Genomic DNA, 27130 nt, shown 5'->3' on the forward strand with positions numbered 1-27130 from the left:
GACTCCAAGAGCCCGTGATGTGTTTCATGCCTATCCATTTGATCCTGGAGGATACACGACTAGCTTCAGTATCGACGATGGTTCCTTATCTCTTCTATTTGATTCGGATCATCATGGAGCCATTGTCTTGGAGTTCTGTGCCTCGAGTTTCCTTTTGATCCAAGAAAGAGCGTAGTTAACCTCATCATCGATATTGGTTCTCTACATTTTTCATTTGACCCAAGCGGTTGGACAACCATTACCTTGGATTTTCCTTGGCTTGGATTTGCTTTCGATCCAAGTAGTCGTATCCTTAGCCTCGCCTTTGACGGCATACCACCTTCCTTTCTATTTGATCTTGGGGATCATGTGCCTCCTTTTCATGTGATTCCGGGGGTCGTGCGACTTTAGTGTCGACATCGCATGACTTATATTTTTGGCATCCATTTGCTTTGGCATGAACACCCACTATGGTTAATTTTCGCTTTTGTATATAGTATTCTAGATGTGTCTATTTTGTGCATGACTACTCTTCGATTTTGAGGACGAAATCATTGTAGGAGGAGATGGTTTATAATGAAGCAACAGCTTAGGGTGCACAAGCACATGGGCATAGTTTTAGGCACATGGGCTTAGGACATGCATATACATGTGGGATTAGGGGACATGTGGCCTTGAGACTATAAAAGGCACATGGCCTATGCACTTTGTACCTTTTGACACCTTAATTACTTTTTAAACATTTGACATAATCTTAGAGCCTTTTGGCTTACATAGATTTGGGCTTATTGAAGGCTATTTCTTCCTCTTGGTGAGAGGCTAAACCACTAGATTTGTATGTGATTAGCATCCTTATTACATACAAGCTTTCATGGCGATTGTACTTTTGCCATTGATTGTAGAGGAAGATACAGAATAGAATCATGTGCTATTGTAAAACCCCCTGCCATCTACGTAAGTCGGCTCTAAATGGAGCCTTTACATATTACAAGAATAGAATATATTCACGTATAGTTAAGTGCCTTCCCTACCTAAATGGAGCCTTCTTACAGAATCGCACCGGCGACCTGATTTAACAAACTGTTACAAACAGCTCTGTAGGTATCTAGTCCTACCTACTCCTTCTGGCCAGCCTGCATCATCATCGCTGGTTGGCAAAAGGAATGCCAAAATAGAAAAAAACAACCAAACCAAAGCAATGAGATATATAATATTAAACCAGGTATAGCAAACTAGGAATGCATGTTTCTCATAGGATTGAGAGATTTTTGCTTACACAAAGCATCACTAACAAAATTTCTACTATATCACAAAAGCTTCAACGCATGTATCATTATATACACACAGTATGATTCATTCAATAGACAGGCTCGCATAAGAGCATCTCAACTAACTCCCAAGGTGTTATTTATAATAAACTCATCAAATTAGATGAAGGAGATCCTGAAACGTTCTTCTACAAAGTTGTTGAGATAGTCGCCTACTTTTTAGGTATTTTTTAGAAATTATAGCCGGCACTATTCTCTCTCCCGAGATGTTAAAAACTTGTGAGAGGCTTTATTATAGCAATAGCACGATTAAACTCTATCTATAGCAGTTTTCAAGGAAAAAATAAAATAAAAAAATTGTGCACCGGAACCTTCTAGAGGCTAAAATCTAGCTTTAAAAGGAAAGAACGCTACGATAGCCTTATTATAATAAGAGAGACGGGTTTTACAACTGAAGCTTGGCACAAACTAAAAGAGCGTAAACACAAAACGCAACTCATGATTGAAACACTCAGTTTCCAAAAGTCATGAAGAACCACTCTCATACGCACACACAATATGGTTCATTCAACGCTACTTACAAGACTTTAATATAGGCTCACATAAGAGCATCTCAATGAACTCCCAAAATCATGAGAAATCTCTTTAATTAACTCCCAAATCGTCTCTATCTTTCTATATCCACTCTGACCACACCAAACTGATATATATATCACCCCACCTATACTTGTTACAGGCCAATTACGTTTGAACCTTTTAACCTTACCCTTTAGAACACTTTGATTTTTAATTCTTTATTGAAAGATTGATCACTCTATTTGACTTAATAAAGTACTATTTCTACTAGCTACAGGACATGCTAACAAACACACAAGACAACAAGTCCCAACATTGACGATAATATCATTCCACTTCCCATGGACCAGTAGAGGTACCTTTCCATCATTTAAAAACAAGATGCCACATGATGAATGTCTTCATGATGTGAAAGTGTGGTCTCCCTACAACGTGCCTTCTGAGTTTAATTGTCCTCTGATAATGGTGACTTCTTCAGATAGAGGAGATAGAAAGTGACAACACCACTCCTACAAAATGCTTTAAATAATTATATAAGCCCAAGCAGGTCATCTGTGGATGCTCCCGCAGCTTGTTGGCACGCTCTTCTAAAGATACGTAACAAGATTTATCTCTCTTCCACCAAAATTGCAATGAAACAGTAGTAGATCAAGGTTCAAATGCTAATGTCTTAGTCAATAGAATAGATGATGGCTACCAGCCAGAACCTTGGAAAACTGAAAATGAATGAGATGGCACTCTGACTCATGTTGGTTCAAACAAAATTTCAGATGGGGCAAACTTCACTTCAGGTTCCAAAGAATCAGTGCCAGTCCTCCCAGCAATACGATGTACAAAATCATAAAAACCCTACTTGCAATGGCCTATATTTCCAAAGGTCAAGAACCAGGATTATGCTAGACTTCTTTCTTGCAAACAAGTAGGTTTTTGTCTTAATTAAGAAAAGATTAGAGCACGTGTTGGCTTGTATCGTGCATACAAGTTTACACAGTGTCAAAGCAGGGACCAGCTGCTTGCTGTGAATGGCTAGCCAAGAAAAGGCCCACAGACACGTGACTAAGGGGTTTCGCGACAACCTTCAACCAGGGTGTAGAAAGTTCAGCCTGTTGTGCACTTATGATGACAAGCTCCAGAATGATTCATTCTAAGTATTGCCTTCTTGCACTCCTAGTCATGACCCAGTTGCATGCAGCAGTGAGATGAGCATACAACATCTGAAGATGCAATAATTTTGTGAGCCCTCATCTCATCTCCGACTAAAATCAAGGGCCACCAAGGATGGCATTCTCCAAGTCTTCCCTACTCAGGGCGTAACTGAATTTCCGTTCCACATCCCTATCAAGGTTACCAGGCCCACTTTTCAGGTATCTGCAAGAAAATTTGAGAAACGGTATATCAAAATCTGACACACGAGTATCGTCCTGTCATTTTAGTCACAACAAACACCTAGCTTGTCTTGTGTCAAATTGGAAACACATGGCTGACAATGAGATTTTAATGCATGTGATTACTAATCTATGGTGGTCGTCACTACGCAAGGCTCAAAAGTTTTTTTTGTGGTTTTTACTTGGCTTTCTGTTTACAAGTATCCCAAATGCTCCAAAAATGAATTGAAAGATTAACTGAAAAATAATCAAGTGAGAAAGCAAGAAGTCGACAGCTATAAAGAACATCTTAAATTTACTTTTTGGTACGATCCACATCTCCTAGAGCGCATGTGCAGAGAGAGAGAGAGAGAGAGAGATCCAGCTGCCAAATGTCACCAATGGAACCAATTACAGAGTATAAACCTGGGATGGTCTAAGCTCGGGGAATGAACAAAAGGAGAAAAGAAGAAAACCCTTATATGTCTAAAAACTAGTCAGAGCCTAATCCACATGCATCACCTTGAAGCAGAGATTCCACTAGTTTTGGCTTCTTGAATTCTCTAATGAAGGCTTGCCTTCTTGAGTACTACCCATTTCCCCGCTTGCTCTAACCCAAACAGGCCATCCTTCCTTCTTGGCAACCTTTTCACTGAAAACCTTTCCAAACTCTGATTCCACTCCAAATTTGATGTTGAGGTCTGTGCATCTGTTCCACTTTGTCTCCTTGCCTTCTTGCCCTACCCTGAACACAAACATGAATCTTCTTCTTGAAACTGACCATGGCACCATTGGCTCCCCTTGGATGACTATCATCCCTTGGAGTTGCTCCATAAAAGCCTTCCTCGCGGGCCCAAAATGGCTACCGACTCTTATGAAACCCCTCCCTTGGGCTTTTTGCCTAACACCAACCAGCTTCTAGGGGTCTTGATACGAGCTGAGTTATTTTCCTTGGACCTGTGCACTTTTGCACTTCTTCTGGGACACCTTCAGCACTTAGCCTTGCTGAGCCTGATTTTGATACGATGTTGCATGGTCACCATACTACCTTAAGGTCAAGACACGGGCAATGGTTTCATCATGAGCGATGCAATGAGGGTGGGTGGGACATGAGCAGCAACAGTATCTTAGAATCACCTTGAAGCTCTGATACCAATGTTACATGCACAAAAGCCCTTTGTCTTCTTTCAGCCTTAAACGCTGAGATAGGAACATCCTGATGCAGGAACAATCAACATAGACACAGAGAGAAGAAAGAGAGATGGCTGTGTATTCAGTATTTTCATATGGTACAAAAAGATAGTACAAAACCTGTGCCCTTCGGCCTTCCAAAAGAGGAAACATAGAGCCTATCTATGACCTGCCCCATCTTGGGGGTAGATGAATCACAATAAATCTTGGTCTTGCCTTTTATAGGCACTTGGAAGCTTTCCCAACTGGCCGACTGCTGCTGGTCAGCCAATTCCATGGGACAAATGAATACATAAAATGTTATAAAATGCTGCCAACACCTCATAAGCTTGGCCGACAAGGTCTGTGTTCCAAAGTCTAAAGAACAACTTCCAGTGCCTCTCAAAGCCTATTTATTTCTCTAAACCTTTGTTTATCTCCTGCCCAATCAGGATTTAGCCTGGAAAACCAGCCATGTCCATGTGTGCACATGACAAGTTGGGAGGAAGCTGATCGGAGATACCATATTGCAGAAGTCCCCACACAAGAGGATTTGTGATAGAAGTGAACCACCTCAGCTCTCTTGTATTCCAAAGATACCTCCTATCATCTAGTACACCTTGTGTACCACGCCCGAATCCATACAGGTGCCACGGATGTCACCCGACATTTACAGTATTTCGACCTCTACAAGACAAAATCCACCCACACACCATCCAAAAATCTCCAAGGGCCCTGTATGAGATCCAAAACATCTTGTCATGCCATTGGACTCCATATGGGTTCCACCCGCATGATCCAAACGCATGCCCAAGTCTGACATGCTCCGCATATCCCGAGAAGTTAGGGGTTTGTGGCACACACTGTTGCTCAATGCTTCCCCCAAGGTGCAAATAACTTATTGAATTTTCTGATCAAAGCTCATTGTTGAGTTAGAACCAAATTCACCTTCTCATCCATACCTTGTGAGATGGGTGTTGAAGTTTAAACAAGAAAACTGACTAATCAATCTTAGCTATCAGTGATTAGCTTCACCCCCAAATTATCATGTGTATAGACCAAGTATTCCTAGGGAATGAAAATACACATTGCTTCCAGAAGTGGAAAGTACACTTCCCCAATCAGGGAAGTTTGATTTCCTTGCCTATTCACAGTCTAGGGTCTACAAGCCATTAGACATAAATGACACCCAACACAGAATGGTTGATAAGAAGCATGCTCAAAGTGACAAACAAGGAGTGAAAAAAGGGCGCCTTGCAGCTTTTTGGCTGGACGACAAACCCACACACTTTGGTCGAACAAAAGCTCTCCAAAATAGAGCCCAAAAGTACTGCAGAGCCTAAAAAAGCATGCCAAACCATTTTCCATCACCATTGTAGGGACACTATCCGAACGATTGTACAACATTATGACTGTACGGACGAAGGTTGTACAACCCTATGCGATGCATGTGCAACTTGGGAACATATGATTGTGCAAGAAAATCGCAAAAAAAAGACTTCTTTGGTGCGGGGCAAGGGGAGGGGGAGGTTGGGGGGAGGGGGGACAATGTAGGCATATGCTCACTTATGGTAGTGCTACATGTGAACAGGGCTTAACCAAGGGCACTTTTTTCCCATGTGGTTTTTCCCCTTGGATATCAAGTGTGAAAGGACACTCTATCCATATAACTTTTGTACTTCTATATTATATGGATGTGACTCACATGCAAGGGTTGACTTGCATTTTGTGATCACCACACATTTTGTGTCTAGCTCTCTCTCTCTCTCTTCTGTGTGAGCTTCTTCTCCCTGCATCTAACCCTAATCTGCAGGAAACATTGCTGTGTGAGAGTGTGAGTCCCCCAACAATTGGTATCAGAGCTGGGCTGCCCCCCTCTGCCCAAACGGTTCGCCGCCCGTCAACGCTCGTGCCGCCCGATCCAGTCTCACAAAGGGACGGAGCTAGTGGGGAGAGCTCCACCGCAGCCCCACTCAACAGGTACTGGCACCATGCGAGGCGGCCAAAGCGCAGATCCGCCCACTCCCCGTCGACGGTGCCAACTCCGTCCGTCCCAGCTCCGTCGCGTTTCTGTCCCACCTCCGTCCAGTCTACAGTCTTTCGAGGGTGACCAAGGGATATTCTCAACAGTTCGTGACAAGCCTGGGTACCTGGATCAAAGAAGTCCACCCATGGCTTGCTCTACGCCCACCCCATCGGCAACAGCTGGGTAACCCACCTCCCATGAATGATCTCGGCTTCTTTGTACCAGGTCATCTCAAGCGGGTCACTTGTAGGTATTTTTATTTCAAACAACAAAAATATATATACATTTGTTGCAGACATTCTGGTGCAGGTTCAAAGAATTTTGGGGGTTTGGCGAAATTCCCCTTTGCATGAAAAATTGCAGGAAGCACCATAAGTAGACTCCTCAATTTGATGCAGAATTGCCAAAAATTGAATATGCTGCTCTGGTTGGAATTTGGGGGTTTTTCAAATTAAGTTCAAAATCAGCAAATTAAGACTCTTCTAGTTGCAGAAATTTGGGGCTTCTGTGAAAATTGGACAATTGACTGCACATTGAAGCAATTGCAGTGCATAAAAATTGGGACTTTTCAGTTTGGAGCATGTAATTGGGGATTACAGTGGTGATTTGTCACATATGTATACACATTGTGTGTAATTGGACAATTTGGTGCAGGTCTATACTTGCTTCAGGTTGTAGGCAAAAATTTGCACAGGACATTTGGTTGCCTGGTAGTGCACATTGGTGCTTGGTTTGCCTACAGGTGTATTTTGTCAACATGGCTCAAAATGCTACAGATGTATTTAGTGTGCTCACCTAGGAGGACAAGTTGGATGGATCAAACTACTCCCTCTAGAGTTTCATGATCCGTAATTTGCTAGTAGCCAAAGGGCTTTGAGGCATCGTGTGTGGTGACGACACACGCCCACTTACTATACAGCCAGCAACGCCTCAAAGGGGAGGTGCTCAAAGAGCTCCTGAGGTAGAACCTGCTCCCACACGAGCAGAAGAGATGGGACTCTAGGGATACACAGGCCATGTCCTTGATAGCCCTTTCAGTGAAAAGGTCTATCATTCCACACATTCGATATTGCAAGACATCAAAGCTTGCATGGGACACATTGGAAGCAATGTATCAAGTACGCAACGAGGCAAGAGTTGCCTACTTGAAGAGGCAATTGGATCTTCTTTTTATGAATGAGGGTGACTCCATGTCAGATCATCTCACCAAAGTGAAAGATTTGCAGGAACAATTACTCAACATTGATAAGGTTATCCCAGACAAACAGCTGATCACCAACACTCTTCATTCTTTACCACCTTCCTACTTGGGCTTTGTGGTGACCCCATCACTTTTGAAGAGCTGGTGGGTTTACTCTTGCAGGAAGAGCAAACCTATCTAGCAACTGTAGTGGAAACAAGGCATTTACAGCCAAGGATAAGGGTAAAGCAAAGAGCTTTAAGCATGGGGGACAATAGTCTAGTAAGGCTAGTCATGGACAGCCCTCTTCTGGTGGTGAAAAGTCTGACAAAGGGGATGCAAACAAGCCTAAAAAGAAGGGCAAATGTCACTACTGCCATAAGCCTGGCCACTACATCAATGAATGTAGAAAGCGGATTACAAAAGAGAAAAAGAAAGATGTAGGCAATGCAGTAGCAGGCTCTTCTGATGACAAAGCACAGCAATCGGCTAAATGCAATTCAGGAAGAGTGCACTTTTTTGGTCACATGCACTAGTGACACAACAAGTGCTTCAGAAAATGATGTCTTGCATTGCATCTGACAGACAGGATGTATCATGGTATTTTGATAGTGGTGCTTCGAGCCACATCACTTCATGCAAAGATGTATTTCAGCACTTGGTTTATGCTTCAAATGGCCGCACTGTATCATATGTGTAGATCATGCCACATATCCAGTAAAGGGAATTGGCAATGTCATACTTGTTGCAGCCAATGGTGCCAATATATGTATGACAAATGTGTTGTATGTTCCAAGGATAAAGAAAAATCTCCTCTCCGTCTCAGCCATAAACAACCAAGGTTTAAAGGTTGAATTTGAAGATGGGAAGTGTTTGGTAAAAGACCCATCAATGGGTTATGAAATAGTCACTTCCGGAACACGATACAAAGGCTTGTATAAGCTGGACAGCTATGACAAGCATACTTATGATGCAAATACACTGACTGCCCACACTCTTGCTATGCATGATGCAGAGCTATGGCACGCTTGTTTTGGGCATGTAAATTTTTGAAGTTTGATGCTTTTGCAGAAGCATCATATGGTTGATAATATGCCGCCTCTTGACTCTACAACAAGACATGTATGTGAGGGGTGTATTTTGGGAAAGATGCATCAAAAACCATTTCCCAGGGATGGAGCTGTTAGAGATGAAAGTAAATTACAACTCATACACAGTGATGTATGTGGTCCAATGCGGACACCATCCTTAGGGGTGCATCTTTATTTCGTCACATTCATTGATGACTACTCCACGTTTGCTTGGGTTTATCCCTTGAAAGCGAAAGCAAAGGTGTTTACATGCTTTCGACACTTTGTAGCAATGAGTGAAAATATGTGTGGATGTAAAGTCCAAACACTCCGCTCAGATAGAGGTGGAGAATACATGTCAAATGCATTCAAGGATTATATGCTTCAAAAGGGCATCAAACACCGATGTACTGTGCCTTATACACCACAGCAGAATGATGTAGCTGAGAGGAAAAACAGATCTCTCATGGAGATGGCAAGATGCATGGTGAAAGCACAAAAGTTGCCTCACAATTTTTGGATGGGAGCTATAATGTGTGCAACTCACGTGTTGAACAAGTGTCCAACAAAAGCTTTGAAAACCATAACACCATTTGAGACTTGGTATAGCCGAAAGCCAAAAGTGGATTATATGCGTACATTTGGGTGTTTGGCATATGCACGTGCCAGAACAACTCCAAACAAAGCTAGATGATAAAGCACTGAAATGCATTTTTGTGGGCTACAGCAATGAGAGCAAAGGATACCGTCATTATAATCCAACAACACGCAGGATTTTTGTCAATAGAGATGTGGTATTTGCTGAAAATTCAATACAGCCCATGTACAGCTTGTATAAAAAGCGTGATACAAGCATACAGGACATGTTTGATGGGCTATTGCCCATTGCAATTAGGGGGGATTCAGATCAGCCAACCCCTACACAAGAAAATCCTCATGTAGAACATGTGGAACAGCCAGCAATTCAGCCCCCTTCTATGGAAGAAGTTGAAGATCTTGTCAGGGAAGAGCAAACAGCCATAGACACAGCTAAGTCAGTGCCAAGATGGTTGCTGAAAACTTTGCAAGATAGCAAACTTGCAGCTCCATTGACAGGTAGAACAAGGGCTAGTTCCAGCCATGCATTGAATATGCATCATGGGGAGTCTGCATTAGCCACCATGGGTGGTCTCTTTGATTCAGAAGAGCCTTCTTCTTATGAAGAAGCACATGAGAATGAGCACTGGGTGCAAGCCATGCAGGATGAAATCTCTTCTATCATGAAGAACAACACTTGGGATCTTGTGGACTTGCCAAAAGGCAAGAATGTCATTGGAACAAAGTGGGTGTACAAAGTCAAAAGGAAGTCTAATGGTACTATTGACAGGTACAAAGCAAGACTTGTGGCTAAAGGCTATTCTGAGCCAGCATTGGGAAGTTTGAGAGAGAAGAACTGCTATTTGCTAGTAGCAGAGAAACTGGCTGTTGCATCACGTGGCAACCTGCGTGCAAGCAAGGAAGAAGTGGCACTACAAGCAAGCAGCTGGACCGCTGATGCGTTGTGTAGCTCGAAGAAGAAGGTTGAGAGGAGCAGCTCGTGAGGAGTTAAGGAAGCTAATAGTCAGATTTGGCGATGGCAAACTCGAAGCAGCGAACAATCAGCAAAAGATGTGTCCTCCTACGCCACCCGTGTTTGTGGTTGCCCTGGAAGTGGTAGAGTCACCAGGTCAAAGACATGCAGTAGTAGAGCAAGGCCCAAGCACCAGCAGAGCAAGGAGCTTGCAGCAGTCTTTGCAACTTGTGCTTGGAGGAGAAGCATTTTTTTTTTGAGGAAGAAAGTGGAGAAGAAGGCCATGTGAATGGGTCCCAGACTGTAACTGTCGAGTTTGCGGGTGTACATGATCTGCAAAAAGGAGCCGTGTTGCAAATGCCAGCAAGGTGGGTCTATCTTCACCTCTCGTTGAGCACATCAGTTGTCTAGTGTGTAGCTACATAAAAATTGGCAATGGCGTATAGCAATAATGGCTGCTTTCTAACCCTTAGTGTTGTTAAGGGTACATTCACACACACAAGCCTGCGGGTGCTTTGCCTTTGCACTATTGCATGCAATTGGCTATTTTCTTTCTCTCAACCCATTTACGAGGGTCCGTTGCTTGGCTTTGGCCAAAAGGCTTTGTATTTTTATTTTCACTCACAATTTATGCGGGTAACTATACCCGAGCTCATTGGAAGCTCAAAACGAGGAATTGCATGCATGTGTTAGTCTCGATGGAGTTCGAGATGTTGTGAGAGCAATTGGCTCGTCATGTGGGGTGCCCAGCCCGAGACAAGAGTCTCAAAATGGTTATATAGTGGTGTGCGTAAGTTGTGCACAAATTGGGTGCACGTGGGTTGGTTCCTTTTTTCCCGGGCACATGGGTGTCCAAAAAGCACTTGGGTGGCTCTGCTCGAGCAAAATGGTGCTCGAAATAGACTTGAGGTGTCTAGGTTGGCTAGACACATGCACACACTTGTTGAATACTCCAACTTGAATTGAGAGAGAGTGTTGAGATTGGCAATGCCAAATTGTCGGGGGTGAGAGTTGAATGATAATTTGGTTGGAGAGATTGTATGCACACACCCAAGTTTACATTAAGGAGGGGTGTTGAAATGTGCAATGTAAAATGTGAGTGAAATTTGAGCTTGAGTGTGTGAACGCACCACCCTAGAGGTGCTAGATATTATCTCGAGTGTGTGGATGGATAAGAGTGCTACATAGGTGGACACATGTATGGACATTTAGGCTTGAGGCTATCTATATTAGAAGCCTCTCATTTGTATGGTTCATACAACATATGCAATAGAGTATTGTTGAGTGTGCTACTCTCTCTCTCTCTCTTTCTAGTCATGGAGTTTTTGGTGTGGTTTAATCCACCTTAGTTAATGCTTAATCTATGTTGCACAACACCATGATTAATCTCATATTAGGATTTTCAACAAAGAGCTACCAAGCTCGTCTTGACGAAAGTAGGGTGGTCCCTTGGGAATATAATCCTCTTCACCAGTAGCTTGACATGCTTGCACTCATTTTCTCTTGCATGGCCTTCCGAAAAGCTGATTTGTTCCTAGTTTTCATAGCCTTTCCTCTGGATGAGCCTGTGTCCTCGAAAGCGTCTGCTTCGTGAGAGTCGCTTCCACTCATGGAAGTTCTCTTCTTCTTCTTTGGAGCACGTAGTGTCTGATTCACTTCAATTTGCACTTGGTAGTTTGTGGGAGCTTGAAACTTGATAAGTGAATCCTGTTTGTCTTTAGGCTCTTCAATGAATACCCTTGAGGAATTCCGAGATAATTGGTAACCTTATTCTAGCAAGACAGCAATGGCCACCTCTCTTTAGGCTCTTCAATGCCCCTGAGGAATTCCGAGATAACTAGTAACCTTCATCTAGCAAGAAAGCAATGGCCATCTCTCTTGGATTAAGCCCTTCTTGCATGGCCCAATCTCCAAATCTATCATGAAACCAAGTGACCGAACAATCCTTTTCTTGATTCTCCTGTAACTCCTCAATTAAGCTCTCTTTTTCCCCTCCTCTTCAGGAAAAACTTCATTCCAAGGATATTTCTTTAGTCCAAGTATGAGGGTGCTTTGCACCTGATTTCCAACACGTGCATGAAGACAAGAACAAACACATTTCCCATTCCCAAACCACCAGTTAGGAAAGAGAAGTAAATCTTCTCCCAAGTCCATGACAAAGGGAAAAATAAGCAACGTGTCACACCAAACAGGAACTCCCAGGATCACTTCCCAATCTCTCTCACTGCAATTGAACAAACCATAAACTTTTGCCCTCTGTTTTTCTTTTCAGCAACAAGTCCCCAGATCTTCAGAATCTGCACCAATGGTTTCAGGTACAAGCCTTCACAACCGACTTCACAGCTTCATAGGATCTCCATAGACTCGGGGCACTGATCCTATGTCCATACTTCAAATTCTGAGTGTATATGGAGCTTCTCTTTGCCATAAAACCAGCAGGTTCAACAGCTGAGATCAGCCTTACAGCCGGTACAGAATTGTACAGCAGGTACAACACCTTACAGCTGGATCCTCGAACTAGGCCTGAATGATTGACCAACAGTTATATATGTCATATGAACACCTCAGCACAGAACCGACCTGCAGCTAATGCTCTGTCCAGGTGTTGCCCTACAGCCTCCAACCCTTACGTAGCCCTGATAAATAGTGCCGTTTTACAGGACTTGAAAAACTGTGTAAAGAGGCAAAGTTTCAATGAATACAAAGGGTGGACAGATTATAAATCAATGTGTTCACATTCATTAGAGGGGAGGCCAGTCTACTCCACACCCTTTCGAGGACTCTACTGTATGGCTGATCATAGCCGCCTGCTGTGCGGCTGACTCCAAGAGTCATCTTTACTGTACGATTCTCCCAAACCAACATATCTGCAGTACGGCTGCTTCCAACGCCCTCATATCTGCTGTACGGTTCTTCTCCAACCGTTTTCCCTGCTGCACCATTCTGTACGGCTGTTTCTTCATGGTATACTACCCTGCACGAGAAACTTGTCAACAACCTAGAGCACTCCACTGGGGGAATAGGCAGCATGCAATGCCAGGTGTCCCCGGCACTACCTATCCCTTCACACATCCAAGTAGGTAAGACACAAAAACATGTCATTCACATGCATCCATGATTTAAGCACATGCGTGCCGGATGGAAATCCCCCGTTCTCAGTACTTGTACTATTTTTAGGCATCCTAGAATCCCAAAGTCTTTCACAGTGGAACATGCCCTGATTGGTGTGAGTGACTCTTGCCCTGTAGGATCTTCCCGTGCAATGGCGGGTATGTGTCTTTGAAAGATGGTGCTCCTGAAGGAAGAGAATGTCAATGGGTCCAGAAATTGCTGCTCTATGAAGCTCCTCTCTAAGGACACCACGCCTCTGAAAGCACTGTGGGCCCCCCAAACCCTCCATGAGACAATCCGCATAACTAAGATCTGTGGCAAGCGAAACTTTCGGAACTGCCCTCCGCTTGAAGAGTCTTGGGCGTGGGTTTTGATGAAGAGTAGTCACTGTCGGTCCTGGGATAGAGCCGCGCCAGATGGGCATGAATCTTGGCCTCCATGTGGAGTCACTCTGTTTGAGCCCTCTAGTATGCATACTTTGGACTGCACCTTTCACAATGCAGGTATCTATAGGAAGGGGTACTACCATTGAAAGATGAAGCAACACAAAAAACAGCACCTCGAAGGCTGGAGGACACCATCTCCCTTGCTTGATCTCTGTGGTCCGAGCCACCCAACTCCATCCGAGCCAAGGGCCAGAGGTGGGTAAGCACATCAATGATACGTAGGTGACAGGTCATGTAAATGGTGCGAGAGCTCTATTGCCTGCCCCTGAATAAACCGGCGGACACCGACTCCATACTCCAATCCGTCCCTAGTGTTGCACTCAGTGAGAAGGAGAAGATCATCGCGCCACTCTTTGGGGTGGATGGTTTGGAGTGATATAACGCCACACACATACGAATGGGAGCGTTTCCTTGAACATACCAGCTACTTTGATGGGAAGGCAATGGAAGAAGCTTTAGTCGACTAGCTGTCCCTGCACCCTATGGGGGCCACCTTTTGGAGGAATAGCTTGCACCTGAGAGGTTGCAATGGTCGTCTCTACCGGCTCCGTAAAATGATGGATCAAATGACAGACGGAGCTAGCCGGCTGCCTCTACTCGGGGTCAAGCGTGGTTGGAGGGCAACAGGAAAACTCCAGAGAGGCGGAGGGGGGGGGGGGGGGGGGGTGTTTGGGGGGAAGGCCGGGCCCACCGAAGTGAAGGTTGCTTGCTATTGCTAGACTATGGAGGGTAGAGCTCAATAGTTGAGAGTGCAAAAAGACAGTGAGAAGAGAATGTAATGCCCAAGTGATTGCACAACTGAATGCTGATTTGATTGATGAGTACAATGCTTTCTTGTAGGTATAAAACCTTATCTTATGACTCAACATAATCTCTCTCACACACATATGTGTTGGCACATGTCACACTTATCACATCATAAGAGGTGGTTCACGTGCATACACACACATATAAGGGCTATATCACATAGATGAAGCTCTTTGGAGCGAAGGTGGTGAGACCCGAACACAAAAGAAAGATACTAGCTTCTAACCCCATCACATCATGTGTCAGAGCTGACTACTCATGCACACCTCCCGTGTCATGATAGCCTTCCAATCATATAATGCAACCGAGGTAGCAAGGCTAGCAATTTAGTCACCCCCTGGCTCCTAATTGGGATAAATGAGAGAAAGGAACCCTTTATAGCATCAAGGTCCTTGCTACACACAAGGAAGGAAAACACACACAGACATAGATACAATCAGATTTTCGAGAGACTACCTAGGGCAGAGAACCCTTGTTGACTTACACACACATAAAGGCAGCTAGAATGCCCACTCATCGTCTACCTCATTGAGGGAGACGAGGGCCGTTGTTGCAACTATCTTCTCCACTTCAGTAGGTTCCTCTTCATCTTCAGCAGCAAGATTTGCATGGTGTTTCTCTCGTTCTTTCTCTAGCTTTTCGAAGCAATTGGTCTCCTTATGCCCATCCTCTTGTAGTACGTGCACCGAATCTTCTTGTTGGTCCTCCTCTTTTGTGCTCCTACAAAACCTTTGTCATAATCCACACTGCTGCTTGCTTGACTTTCCTTGTTTCTTCTATCTTTTTTAAGCAACAAGGCTACCATATCTTCAAATGATGTTGAAGCTATGTGCATGACTTCAATGGTTTGCTGAAATCGGGTAAAATCTTGCGTAGTTTTTGTGAGAACTGCCACCTTGTCCTCATCATCAGGCTCACACTTAAGGCTAGTGAGCTGTTGAACTAGTGAGTAGAACTTGGCAAGGTGATCACAAAATTCTTCATTATCTAGCATTTTCAAATCATAGAACTTCAACTTTAAGAAAACTTAGAATTAGTGATTTTGTTACCAAAAAGAGTCTCTAGTTTGTCCCAAATTTGCTCGGCAGTTTGCGTGAAGTCTATGTGACGAGCGAGTGTTTGCTCAAGTGAGGCTGATTAGTGCAATGGCTCTCTCATTGCGTTGTTGCCACAACTTCTGCTTTTTTAGCTTGTTGGCTCCTGGGTTTTCGTCATCTCCAAAGATTATACGCCCTCCCTCATCAAAAGAAGTCGCATCTTGGTCTCCCAGGTAGGGAACCCAGCACTAGGGAACCTATTGATTAGAGTGGTTGATAGAGCCATAATGTTGTAGGCTTGAAGGTACAAGTGTAATGGCTGAGAGATGATGATGACTTCTGCTCTCTCCAGGTGCTGTATGCTGTAGACAGTAGAGTAGACGTAGATGGAGAGCCGATGGGCTAACGTTGAAGAGCTGGGAACAGATGGGAACGATCAGCAAAGGACGCCGGGAGAACAACAGTTGGGTCGGTTGGCGGCGGGAGAGAAAGACAATTGGATGCTGAGGTGCGAGGCTGTCAAAGGGCGAAGGTGCGAGGCTACCGAGCGTCAACCGGTGCTGGTGGCAAAGGGGAAAATAAAACAGTGTGAGGTTGCCAAGGGCGAAAAGTGTAAGCCTAACGGAGCATGCAGTGAAAAATTCAACCACGTGTACAAGAGATATAGATAGAGAGAGAGAAGGGGGAGAGAGAAATGGGAATAGGGGTATCACAGAGTACACACTGAGCGGAGAATAGGCCCCGCCCCTTTTTCGGATTTTATTTCAGGAACAATCCACGTGCTCTTCCAGGCCGGGATCAATACAATGAATAAATACAATATCAAACAAGAGTGCCGATGTCGAGGTCGGGCTGAAGTCGATGTCAAGGCACAAGATATTTGATGACAAGCTCACCACGAGGATGACCCACAAGAGTCTTACACCGGGCTAGTACCAATATCAAAATTTGGATCAAATTTGTTGCTCTCCAATACCCACAAAAGTCTCTACATCCAATTTGGACAAGAATCTTAAAAAGGCACACACCGGGATAAAGATGCTGAAAGTACGACAAAATATGGTGTAAGGTAGCCCAAGGCTCTTCTTCCAAGTGATGGAAGTGGCGTATTCTCCAAATAGCGGCAGTCCCTCAAAATGCAGTCCCTCAAAATGCAGTGCAGGTGTCACGTGCATACCGCACTTGGATGCCACGTAGACATATCTGTACAGAAGGTGCAGGACCTGGGATGGTGAACTGGTCCCATGTGAGCCCAGTCCGGGACGAGTTAGCCAGGGATCCATCTCAATCGTCCCAGGTCAGGTGTGCATTGTCTTGCACAGGAGGGCATATTTGGTATGGTACCGGATGCCAGATCACTGTGTAGTTAGTGAAAGGGAGCAAGGAAGGTAGCAGGTGATGCACAAGGTCCAATAGTGTGGTCTGGGGGCTGCAGCAAAGAGGCGTGAGCACACAGAGAGAGAGGCGTGGAGGTTCGAAAAACACAAAGAGAGAGAGAGATCGTACGATTTTGGGGGAAAATCATTACAGCATTTTGTCCTTGTGTTCCCTTTTATTAAAAGTAAGGTCTTGAGACCTTTTTAAAAAAAATAGTCTTTGGCCAAGTTCAATGTGAACTTGGCCAAGGACTTTTTAAAAAAAATCCTAAGCCTTTTAAAAAAAGGCCATGTACAAAGATATACAAGAGTACATAGAGGGGGTCATTTAGGCCTGTAACCCAACAACCTCCCACTTAAAGGCATAAATGGCGCCTTTACGCTAAGTCACTCCCACCATCTGTATGCATAGCTGATGTTGTGCTTTGGGTAAGCACTTGGTGAGAGCATCTGCAGGGTTTTGTGACGTATGTACCTTAACAACTGTGATATGGGGTTTCCCTCCCCACCTTGGTCCATATGTGGGTGCCCATAATGGGTGCCCACTTTTAAATGAATGTGAACTTACAACCTTATAAAAATAAAGGTTAGAAAGAAAGCTTTTAAACAAACAAGTGCAATACACTTACCACCTGTTCACACGCAACAAGACTCGTTAGAAGACTGAGCAAACTTCACGATTCACTGGCAGGCGTCCCCGCTCAGGAAGTGGCACGTCAAACAGGCAAACACAAGAATACAAGTCATGCGAAAATAGTTTCAAACATGCAAAACATGAGTGCATGTGCAAATAGTATCATGGACATATCTCCCGTTCACGGAACAAGTACAAAACATCTGTCGGGCACAAAAATGGCATGACAGAAAACATAAATCTCGGTCATCCTATGGAGTGAGAGTCCCATAGGTAAGACACAGATCCAGGCACGAGCCTCCCTATCGAGTGACAGTCCCATAGGCAAGACACGGCACAAATACTGGCTCTTCCATGGCGTGACAATTCCATGGATAGAACACAATCCAGGTCATACACGGGTGGCACCAGTCTGGCTCCCGTCCATACGACACCGTCCTGCTAACACACGGGTGGCACCAGTCTGGCTCCCGTCCATGTTATGCAAAAATACTGGCCCCTTCACATGAGACACCGGCCTGGCCTCAAGTGAACGAGACACAAATCTGGAGATGGACCAAATGGTCAGCCAATTGGTGACATCCCCCCGGGCTTCTAAAGAGTTGTCCTCAACTGAAAAGCCTCAAGATATGCCTGCAACAACTATGGATAGTCAACAAAATAATCCTCATTTACCCACTTTGCATCAATGGGCAAATAATTCTTGAACTTCACAAGGTATCTCTTGGAAAGCTTTCCTGCAGGTAGCTTTCGCTCCTTGTGAAAGACAATCTGTTCTGGTTGGAGGATCTTCTCAAGCTCATCAATCTCTGGCAGATCTTCTGTGACAGGCTCATCAGGATCTGGCCCCACATATTTCCGAAAAAGACTCACATGAAATGCGTTGTGAATCTTCCAATGACTAGGTAAAGCAAGCCTATATGACACTTCATTGATCTTTTGAATCACCTTGAAGGGTCCATAATAGCGAGGAGAAAGCTTAGGATATGATCCTTCTCGTCTTGGCCTCTTCTGAAGCCTGGCCTTCTCAAATTTCAGCAAAACCCAATCACCTTCTTTGATTTGCATGTCCCTTCTATGCTTGTCAGCAGCCATTTTATGCTTATCTTGTGACCTTGCAATGGCTGTCCGTATTTGAGCAAAGGCTACATCCAAGTCACGAACATATTCATCAGCTGTAAAAATCTCATCCTTTGTACGAAGGATGGGTGGCAATACCACTCTGCCATAAATAATCTCAAACAGGGTCTTTCCCGTGGAGGCATGGATCGTATTGTTGTAGGCAAACTCAACAAGTGGAAGATACTTCTTCCATGCAGTCTTTTGATCTGCCACATAACACTTCAACAAATCCAACACGGCTGAATTTGCAGCTTCACTTTGGCCATCTGTTTGGGGATAATAAGCTGATGAAAACGCAAGTTTAGTGTCCATATTATCAAATAAAGCCCTCCAAAAGAGGCTCGTAGTTCTGGGATCTCTATCCCCAACAATGGATTTAGGCATACCATGATGTCTGAAAATATTAGCAAGAAAAAGCTTGACCATATGATCAACTTTAATGGTATTCTTGATGGGCAAGAAATGAGCTTGCTTGCTAAACCTGTCCACAATGGTCCAAATAGCATCATTCCCATGCTGGGATCTAGGCAAGTCCATAATAAAATCCATGGTAATACTTTCCAAGGTTGCGAGGGAATAGGCAATGGCTGAAGCAAACCTGGAGGTTTTTGCCTGTCAAATTTCACCTTTTGGCAAGTAATACATGCACGTATATATGCCTCAATGTCTTTACGCATGCTTGGCCAAAAGAAATATCTCTCAATCATGCGTGTAGTGGGCATGATACCTCTATGACCAGCATAAGGTGGAGCGTGACATTCCTCCATAACCTTTGGACGCAAATCCTTCACCACACATAGGCAGTTATCCTTCATAAGATAACCCTCGTTGATAACATAAGAGGCATGTGAGTGACCAGCCATCAAATCAGTCCATATAAGGCAAAAATCAGCATCCAAATGATATAAATCTCGCATAGCAGATAACTCCTGACGAGAGGCCACGGAAACTGTAGCCACATAAGGCCTCCTGGATAATGCATCTACCACCACATTTTTCTTTCCCGGAGTATGCACAATCTGAAAATGAAACATGGAAAGAAAGTTTGCCGTTCTCATCTGCTTCTCCGAAAGCTTTGTTTGAGATAGAAAGTATCTGAAGCTTTGATGATTTGTCTTGACTACAAATTCAGTCCCAAGAAGATAATGTTTCCATATCTTTAAGGCATGAATTACTGCCAAGAGCTCTTTCTCATAGATATCCATATGAAGCTCAACATCATGCAAACGACGGCTTTGCATGTCCTTCTTGATTTAGGACAACCCCTATGTAATCGCCACAAGCATCACATTCGACTACGAATGACCTTTGCAAGTCAGGAACAATCAATACGGGTCCACATATGTGATAGCATGCTTGAGCTGCAAGAAGGCATCTTGTTCTTTTGAAGTCCATTTGAAAGTGACTTTCTTCTTTGTGAGATTATGTAGAGGGGTGGCTATCATAGCAAAATGCCTTATGAAACGCCTATAATATGAACATAATCCCAGAAAACTATGTACTTGATGTACGTTTTGCAATTCTGGCCAATTCCGAATGGTTTCTATCTTTGCAGGATCCATTGTTACTCCATCCTTGGATACAATGTGACCAAAATAATGTATCTCGGAAAGGAAAAACTCACTTTTCTTGGCATTAATGAAAAGTTTATGCTTCCGTAACTCTTCAAACACGGTGACCAAATGAGTTCTATGTTCCTGCTCATTCTTGGAGAAAACCAAGATGTCATCAAAGAATACACCTGTGAATTTGCGATGGGGTCGAAATATCCTATCCATCATACGATTAAATGTGGCAGGAGCATTGGTGAGACCAAAAGGCATCACCAAAAATTCATATAATCCAAAAGCTGTCCTGAATGCAGTTTTATGGACATCTTGTGGCACCACTCGTATTTGGAGGTAACCACTCTTCAAGTCAAGACGGCTGAAACAAGCCGAACCATCAAGCTTATCCAAAATGTCATCAATACGCGGAATTGGGAATCTATTCTTGATGGTAAGCTTATTTAAAGCTCAATAGTCCACACACATGCGGAATGACCCGTCTTTCTTTTGAACAAGAAGCACAGGAGAGCAATAAGGTGATGAACTAGGCTGAACCAAACCTTACTCTAAAAGCTCATTTACCTGCTTCATGATTTCTTCTTGTTGTGCGGTACTCACACGGTATGCGGGTTTGTTAGGTGGAGAACTACCTGGCACAAGATCTATGCGATGATCTTCGGACCTTTGGGGAGGTAATTCACCTGGCAATGCATCTTCAAAACAATCGTTGAATCAATGAAGAAAATTCAGCCTATCGTAAGTCATAGCATCGACATTTTGATGACTTGGTACAATGCTATCACGAACAAAAACCAAGTACGCAGAAAGACACTTTTTCATTGCTTTATTAATCTGGATGTGAGATACAAGTGGGATGGAATCCCCTTCTTTGCCGGCATCAATGAAATGCATGCGGTCTCTATGCATAAAAGAAATCATGTTGGTCTTGTATTCTTTGCGGGGCTCAAGCCTATGATGCCATGGCTTGCCCAACAATACATCACATCCATTTAGTGGTGCAACTAAGAAATGCTCATTATCAAGGTAGCCCTGGATATGTATGCGCAACTTCCCTATCAGTGGGGTAACCTGCACCTCTTTACCAACAAAGGCAGCTTCTGCTTCAATTTGAGGTCCCATGTTCTCTACCTCAATACCCAAGGCAACTGCCGTTTGTATAGAGATGAAGTTATCGGTTGCACAATCATCAAACATGAATAAGGCGGGCTGATCCTTGATTTGACCCCAAGCTTTGCATACCATCCGCTCTTTTGCATCATGTTTTGTGTTTCCCTGCACATCGGGAACTGCATGTACATTGGCCTTGGTCTGCTTATCCTCATGCTTTGGTTTGCGGTCAGGGCATTGTCGAAACATGTGCTCTTCGCTGCCACAAGAAAAACATTTTCCCTCCTTGGCATATTGCGCCCTTTGCTCGGGGGTCAAGCCAAATTTGTTCTTCTTTGGGCCCTGATCTTTAGATGAGGTATTTTCAGCTTTATCTCCCTTGTGGGTCTCCAGGAAGTTCTTTTTAGGTGGCTGTCCTCCTTTTTGCAGATTTGGGACAGCCTTGTCTTTGCCTTTTGAACCGCCTTGATCTTGCTTAATTTTGAGCACCAATTGCTCCGTCGCAAGAGCAGAGGTTGTAAGCTGTTGCAACGTATGTTTTGGGTGCAATTCAATGCTCGAACGATAAGCTGGTTGCAATCCGGAACGAAACTTCCTCTTTCTTTCATCCTCAGTGATTTGCATAAAAGGAGTTACCTTAAGCAACACTTTCCAAAACTTGTTGACGTACTCTTGCACACTTTCATGATCTCTTTACTCAAGTCCATCCCACTTTTGGGTGAGAGTTTGCTCCGCATTAGGTGGCAAGAACTGAGCATAAAATCTGTCCTTAAACTCTTTCCAGGTGCAAATGGGATCTTTGGTGATCTTTTCAGTGATCCACCAATGAGCAGCGGTCCCCTTCAAAAACATGCTAGCATGGCGTACTTTAGACTTCTCAGTGAAGTCCTCATCGCTAAAAGCAATGTCAAACTGTGCCACAAATGCTAACACTTTGGAAGCATCATGCTCTCCATGAAAAACATCAAACTTAACGGACTTGTCACCTGCTTTAAATTCCTTGAGCTTTCTGGCATGAGGCTCATGATCCTCTCTTTTTCTTTTCCTTTTATCCAACGGGGCAGCCCTATCTGCATGGGCTCCATGGGCCATCGTGGAAGTTTCATGAAGCACGGTGGCATGTGCTCCACGAACTTGAGAACTATTTGCATGTGACTTTCCTGCATAAGGCAATGTCTCTCCATGAGACAATTCAGTAGGCAAAGCTCTTCTAGTGGCAGAGCTATCACCCCTTCCATGGGATACATGTCTTGAATGCATGTGACCATCATGCCCTCCATGAGCACTAGCATACATATACCTGTCAAGCTTTGTGCCTTGTGGAGAAGATGCATGACGAGAGGTGACTGTCACCTCTTCCCTTTGCATAGCACCAATGATGACCGATCTCAAGCCAATGCACTCTTCCAACGGAATATAGGAAGGCTGTACATGTGAGGCTGAGAGATGGGGCTGATTGTGACTGTTCTAGGCTGTGAATGAATGCTGAAAATGATTGTATAAATGCGTTTTACCTTCACTGGAAGGGTTGTAGCAAAACGATGAATGTATGAATGCGGAAAACTGTGTATATGCTGAAAACGCTCAGCCCTAAAGTGGCTGAATGCTGAATGGTACTGCGTTTTGCTGATGGCACAAGCGATGATGCTCCTAGGGATGTAGGACTGAAACGCTTGCTCCAAACGATGGTGAATGATGAGATCTACTTGCTGTGGGCTGAATCGTTGATGAGCCAAGTGTTGAATGCTGAGATGATTGAATGAGATGCAAGTGATGGCTATTTATATGAGCAAGTGCTGGTCGGCTGGCTGCAAAAGCTGGCCGATTGTAGTAGCATAAAATGCTACATGACTTGCTTAATGAAATAAATAAGATAATGATGATATTAAATGCTAGAAAAATATGGAAAAAATGCCAAATAATTAGGATAAAATACCGGATGATATCTTGAGCCTTCTGCAATGGTCTAGGTGGTCTACATGCACATGGGATAAATGCTATGCAAAATGCAAACATGTCTTGATGCAAACCCTAAGGCTTCTACTGACTTCTACATGCATGAATGATTCTCTCCAAGAGGGTTAAGGGAATTTGGCTGACTGATTGACTCTCTAAGGATGAGGCGTTAATGACCTACGTAGCTCGTGCCATACATATCCTGGACTGAGGATTACAATGGAGTCACGGCGTATGACAAATATCAAATCCTAAAGGGTTCTACTGCTGTACAGTGTTGCGCTGATGATGAGCCATCTTGTCATTATGCACTACAATGCAGAGTGCATGTGACATGATGGGATGGGAGTATATGAGCTAAACTTCAATGAGACGGCTGAATAATTGTTAAGATATGTTGCCACACTTGCTTCTCGGCTTGAAGTCCACTTTGTGGGTTGAAGGCTCCTTTGCCTTCTTCTCTTTTGCTAGGCTTGAGGAAGCTGCATTAGATAGAGCGGGTCTAGGGGCAACTTCTCTCTGTCCTCTATGAGTGATAGATCGGGTAGCTTTGGGTTCCTCTCCAATGGTAACCCCTTTAGCTCGTAAGTATGCGTTGGCAGCTTCCACAGCTTCAACTTCAGTGGCATAGTCTTTGGACATTTGACCTCCTTGTAGTCTTGTTCCTTCTTGGCTCTCCAAGCTAGGAACTCCTCATCTTGAAGATACTGTCTGAACTTTTGAAAATCTCGGTATTCTGCTGATGTCATGGCCGTGGTCTCATGAGAGACGGATTGGCAGTCTTGGATCCCTCCTTGATGTTCTGGGTTGGCTTCGTAGTTGTTCCCTTCTTAAGGCCCTTGGTCTCCCTTGACACTTGACATGGCTCTGTCACCCTAGAAAAGATTTCTTCAAGAGAAATCCTTGCTCTGATACCACTGCAAGCCCCACAGAGCGTGCAATGACAGATTCAACCACATGTACAAGAGATGTATATAGGGAGAGAGAAAGGGGGGGGAGAGAAATGGGAATATAGGGGTATCACAGAGTACACCACGCTGAGCGGGGAATAGGCTCTGCCTCCTTTTGAGGATTTCATTTCAGGAACAATCCACGGGCTCTTCCAAGCCAAGACCAATACAATGAATGACTACAATATCAAACAAGAGTGCCGATGTCAAGGTTGGGCTGAAGTTGATGTCGAGGCACAAGATATTTGATGCCCAGCTCACCTCGAGGATGACCCACAAGAGTCTTACGTCGGTACCAATATCAAAATTTGGATCAAATCTGTTGCTCTCCAAAACCCACAAAAGTCTCTACACCCAATCTGGATAAAAATCTTATAAAAGGCACACACTGGGATAAAGATGCTGAAAGCACAACAAAATATGGTGTAAGGCAGCCCGAGGCTCTTCTGCCAAGGGATGGAAGTGGCGTATTCTTCAAATAGCGGTAGTCCCTCAAAATGTAGTGCAGGCCGTGGCTGGATGGTAGCGCAAGTGGAGGCGGAGTTGCTGCTCGTAGGCGGATGCTGTGGCGGTGCTTCTCTCAGGGTAGAGCAGGGGCTGTAGCAAGAGGTAGAGGTAATGCATAGGGTAGCAGGCGGAGCAGGGGCTGCAGCAAGAGGTAGAGGTAATGCATAGGGTAGCAGGTGGAGTAGGGGCATACAATGGAGGCGCAACTAAGTAGGGACTAGTGCTGGAAAGTGGCGGTGGCGGCGGCAGTGGCAACAACGTGATTAGATAACAGGCGGCGGAGCCGGCTTTGGCACGGTGGCGACGCCGGCGGAAGCTAGCTGTGGGCGGCGGAGACACTGACGGAAGCGGTGGTGACGCCGGCGGCGGCGGTGGCTGAGGTGGAGATGGTGGATCTGGGCGGCGCTTAAGAGGTAGAGAGGGAAGAAGATGATGATGATAAATCTTCTAGGAGGCTCTCTCTCTCTCTCTCTCTCTTCAAGATCTCCACACACACAAGATGATTCTTCAAGAGGGTACAAGCTACTTATATACTTGATGGGGGTCCCTGCCTTTTTCCTTGCCTTGCTTTTGCTTTGCCTCTTTAAATATTAATAATAGCCAAAGTTCTTGATTTTGCTTTTTGTTAGTGCAAGGCCTTGCTTTTTGGCCCTGGAGCTGCTTTTTGGAAAAGCGGCTTTCAGTTTTTTGATCTAGTTCGATGTCCTCTTTCCAATGGTGTCCTTAGCTCTTGGTCAACATAGTTTGACTTTTTGCTTTTTCTTGCTTTTTCTGAGGGAGAATCCTGCATTTCGTTTGAGCGCTTTTGCAAACCATTTTGTTTGAGTGCTTTTGCATTCCTGCAAACCATTCCGTTGTTTGAGTTGAGTGTGAGCAAGACTAGTGCTTTGTCCAATGCTAGCTTTAAGAACCATGTTCCCATGTATCCATCCACCTGTCCATGTGTCCGAGCACGAGTTCCATCATGTGAAAGAGAGTTCGGAGGGCCAAATAGTTACAAAAACGGCCAACGGGGAGGGCGAAAAGGGGGTCACTCCCAGCAATGCATGTGGGCGCCTAGCGTTGCTTGGTTAGCGGGCGGCTCAGCTAGGGTTCTTACCCCCCTGTCCGCTCAGTTGGCTGTGCAGTGGCACTCAGCTCAGCTCGGCCGGCACCCTATCATGGGGTCCGCCAGGTGGGCGGCGCAAAACGACGGAGGTGGCGGCAGGGCAGTTGCGCTAGCAGACAATGAAACACCTGTGTGGGGCGCGAAGGACAGCACGGGACAAGTGTGGGCGAGGACCAAAGGGAGCTCTAGCTCTGATACCAATTGAAGGCTGCTTGCTGCTGCTAGACTATGGAGGGTAGAGCTCCATAGTGGAGGGTGCAGAAAGACTATGAGAAGAGAATGTAATGCTCAAGTGATTGCACGACTCAATGTTGACTTGATTGATGAGTAGAATGCCTTTTTGTAGGTATATAACCTTATCTTATGACTCAACATAATCACACATACACACACGTGTTGCCACATGGCATAGCTATCTTATCACCGTATAAGAAGTGGTTCATCTGCATACACACATATAAGGGATGTATCACATGGATGAAGCTCCGAATATCCCAACACGAAGGCTGTGGAAGGGTCAGAGAGCCTCTTGGGAAACTAAAAGCCTGGAGAGGGATCTAGACGAGGTGACAATCTCCAGATGGTTTTTTTTTTGGGGGGGGGGGGGGGGAGCACCACCGTGAGGGGGTTGTTGAGATAAATTCTTGTAATGGTTCTCTGACATAACTGCATGCTTTTGTGTCCTGCTAGCGTGGCGTGCCTTGTGGCACCGCTCTACTTTGGAAGTTGGCCGGTGGTTCTGCCTCAAATAGTAGTCTGCCACTCTCCTGTGAGGCTGTGCCGGGCTCAACCAAGGTCGGGTCTTGGTGCTCCGGTACCTAGGGGCCTGTGTTCCTCTATCACCTTAATCCGGTGCCACGTAGACATGATTATTCCTTACAGCCACCTTAAGGGCAAAGTTAAGAGGTTGGCAGTTTGGAGCTAATTTGGTGACCCTATAGGTGCCCGGAGGTGCCCAGGACATGCACTGATGGTTGGGACATATTATGGCCACAATATGAATACATTTTATGACATTTTTGATGACTTTTTATGGCCTGAAGAGTGAAAGCCAACTTGATTACGACTTGCTATCACTTTCCTATATAAAGGCAAGTCATGGGTCATTCTTAGCATTCAAAGTCAGAGATTGCAGAGCCAAAGCTAAGGACGTGCAATCTAACAGCTTGGATCAACCAAGTACATCTCCAAATCAGTGTTTTCCATTAACTTGCATAGG

General features: G+C 44.6%; 1 protein-coding gene across 1 annotated transcript in view; it reads right to left on the minus strand.

The window, feature by feature from the left end:
• Positions 1-2572: 2572 nt before the first annotated feature.
• The window catches only part of LOC147628839 (tRNA dimethylallyltransferase), a 61551-nt gene continuing 36993 nt past the window's right edge, over positions 2573-27130 (minus strand). The window contains exon 2 of the mRNA XM_086812002.1: positions 2573-3191. Coding sequence (XP_086668128.1) covers positions 3086-3191 — 106 coding nt within the window. The 3' untranslated portion in view covers positions 2573-3085. The remainder of the gene's footprint in view (positions 3192-27130) is intronic.

This window comes from Cibotium barometz, chromosome 18 (genome assembly GCF_041138505.1).
Source record: "Cibotium barometz isolate CiBa-2024 chromosome 18, ASM4113850v1, whole genome shotgun sequence".
Classification (NCBI taxonomy): Eukaryota; Viridiplantae; Streptophyta; class Polypodiopsida; order Cyatheales; family Cibotiaceae; genus Cibotium; species Cibotium barometz.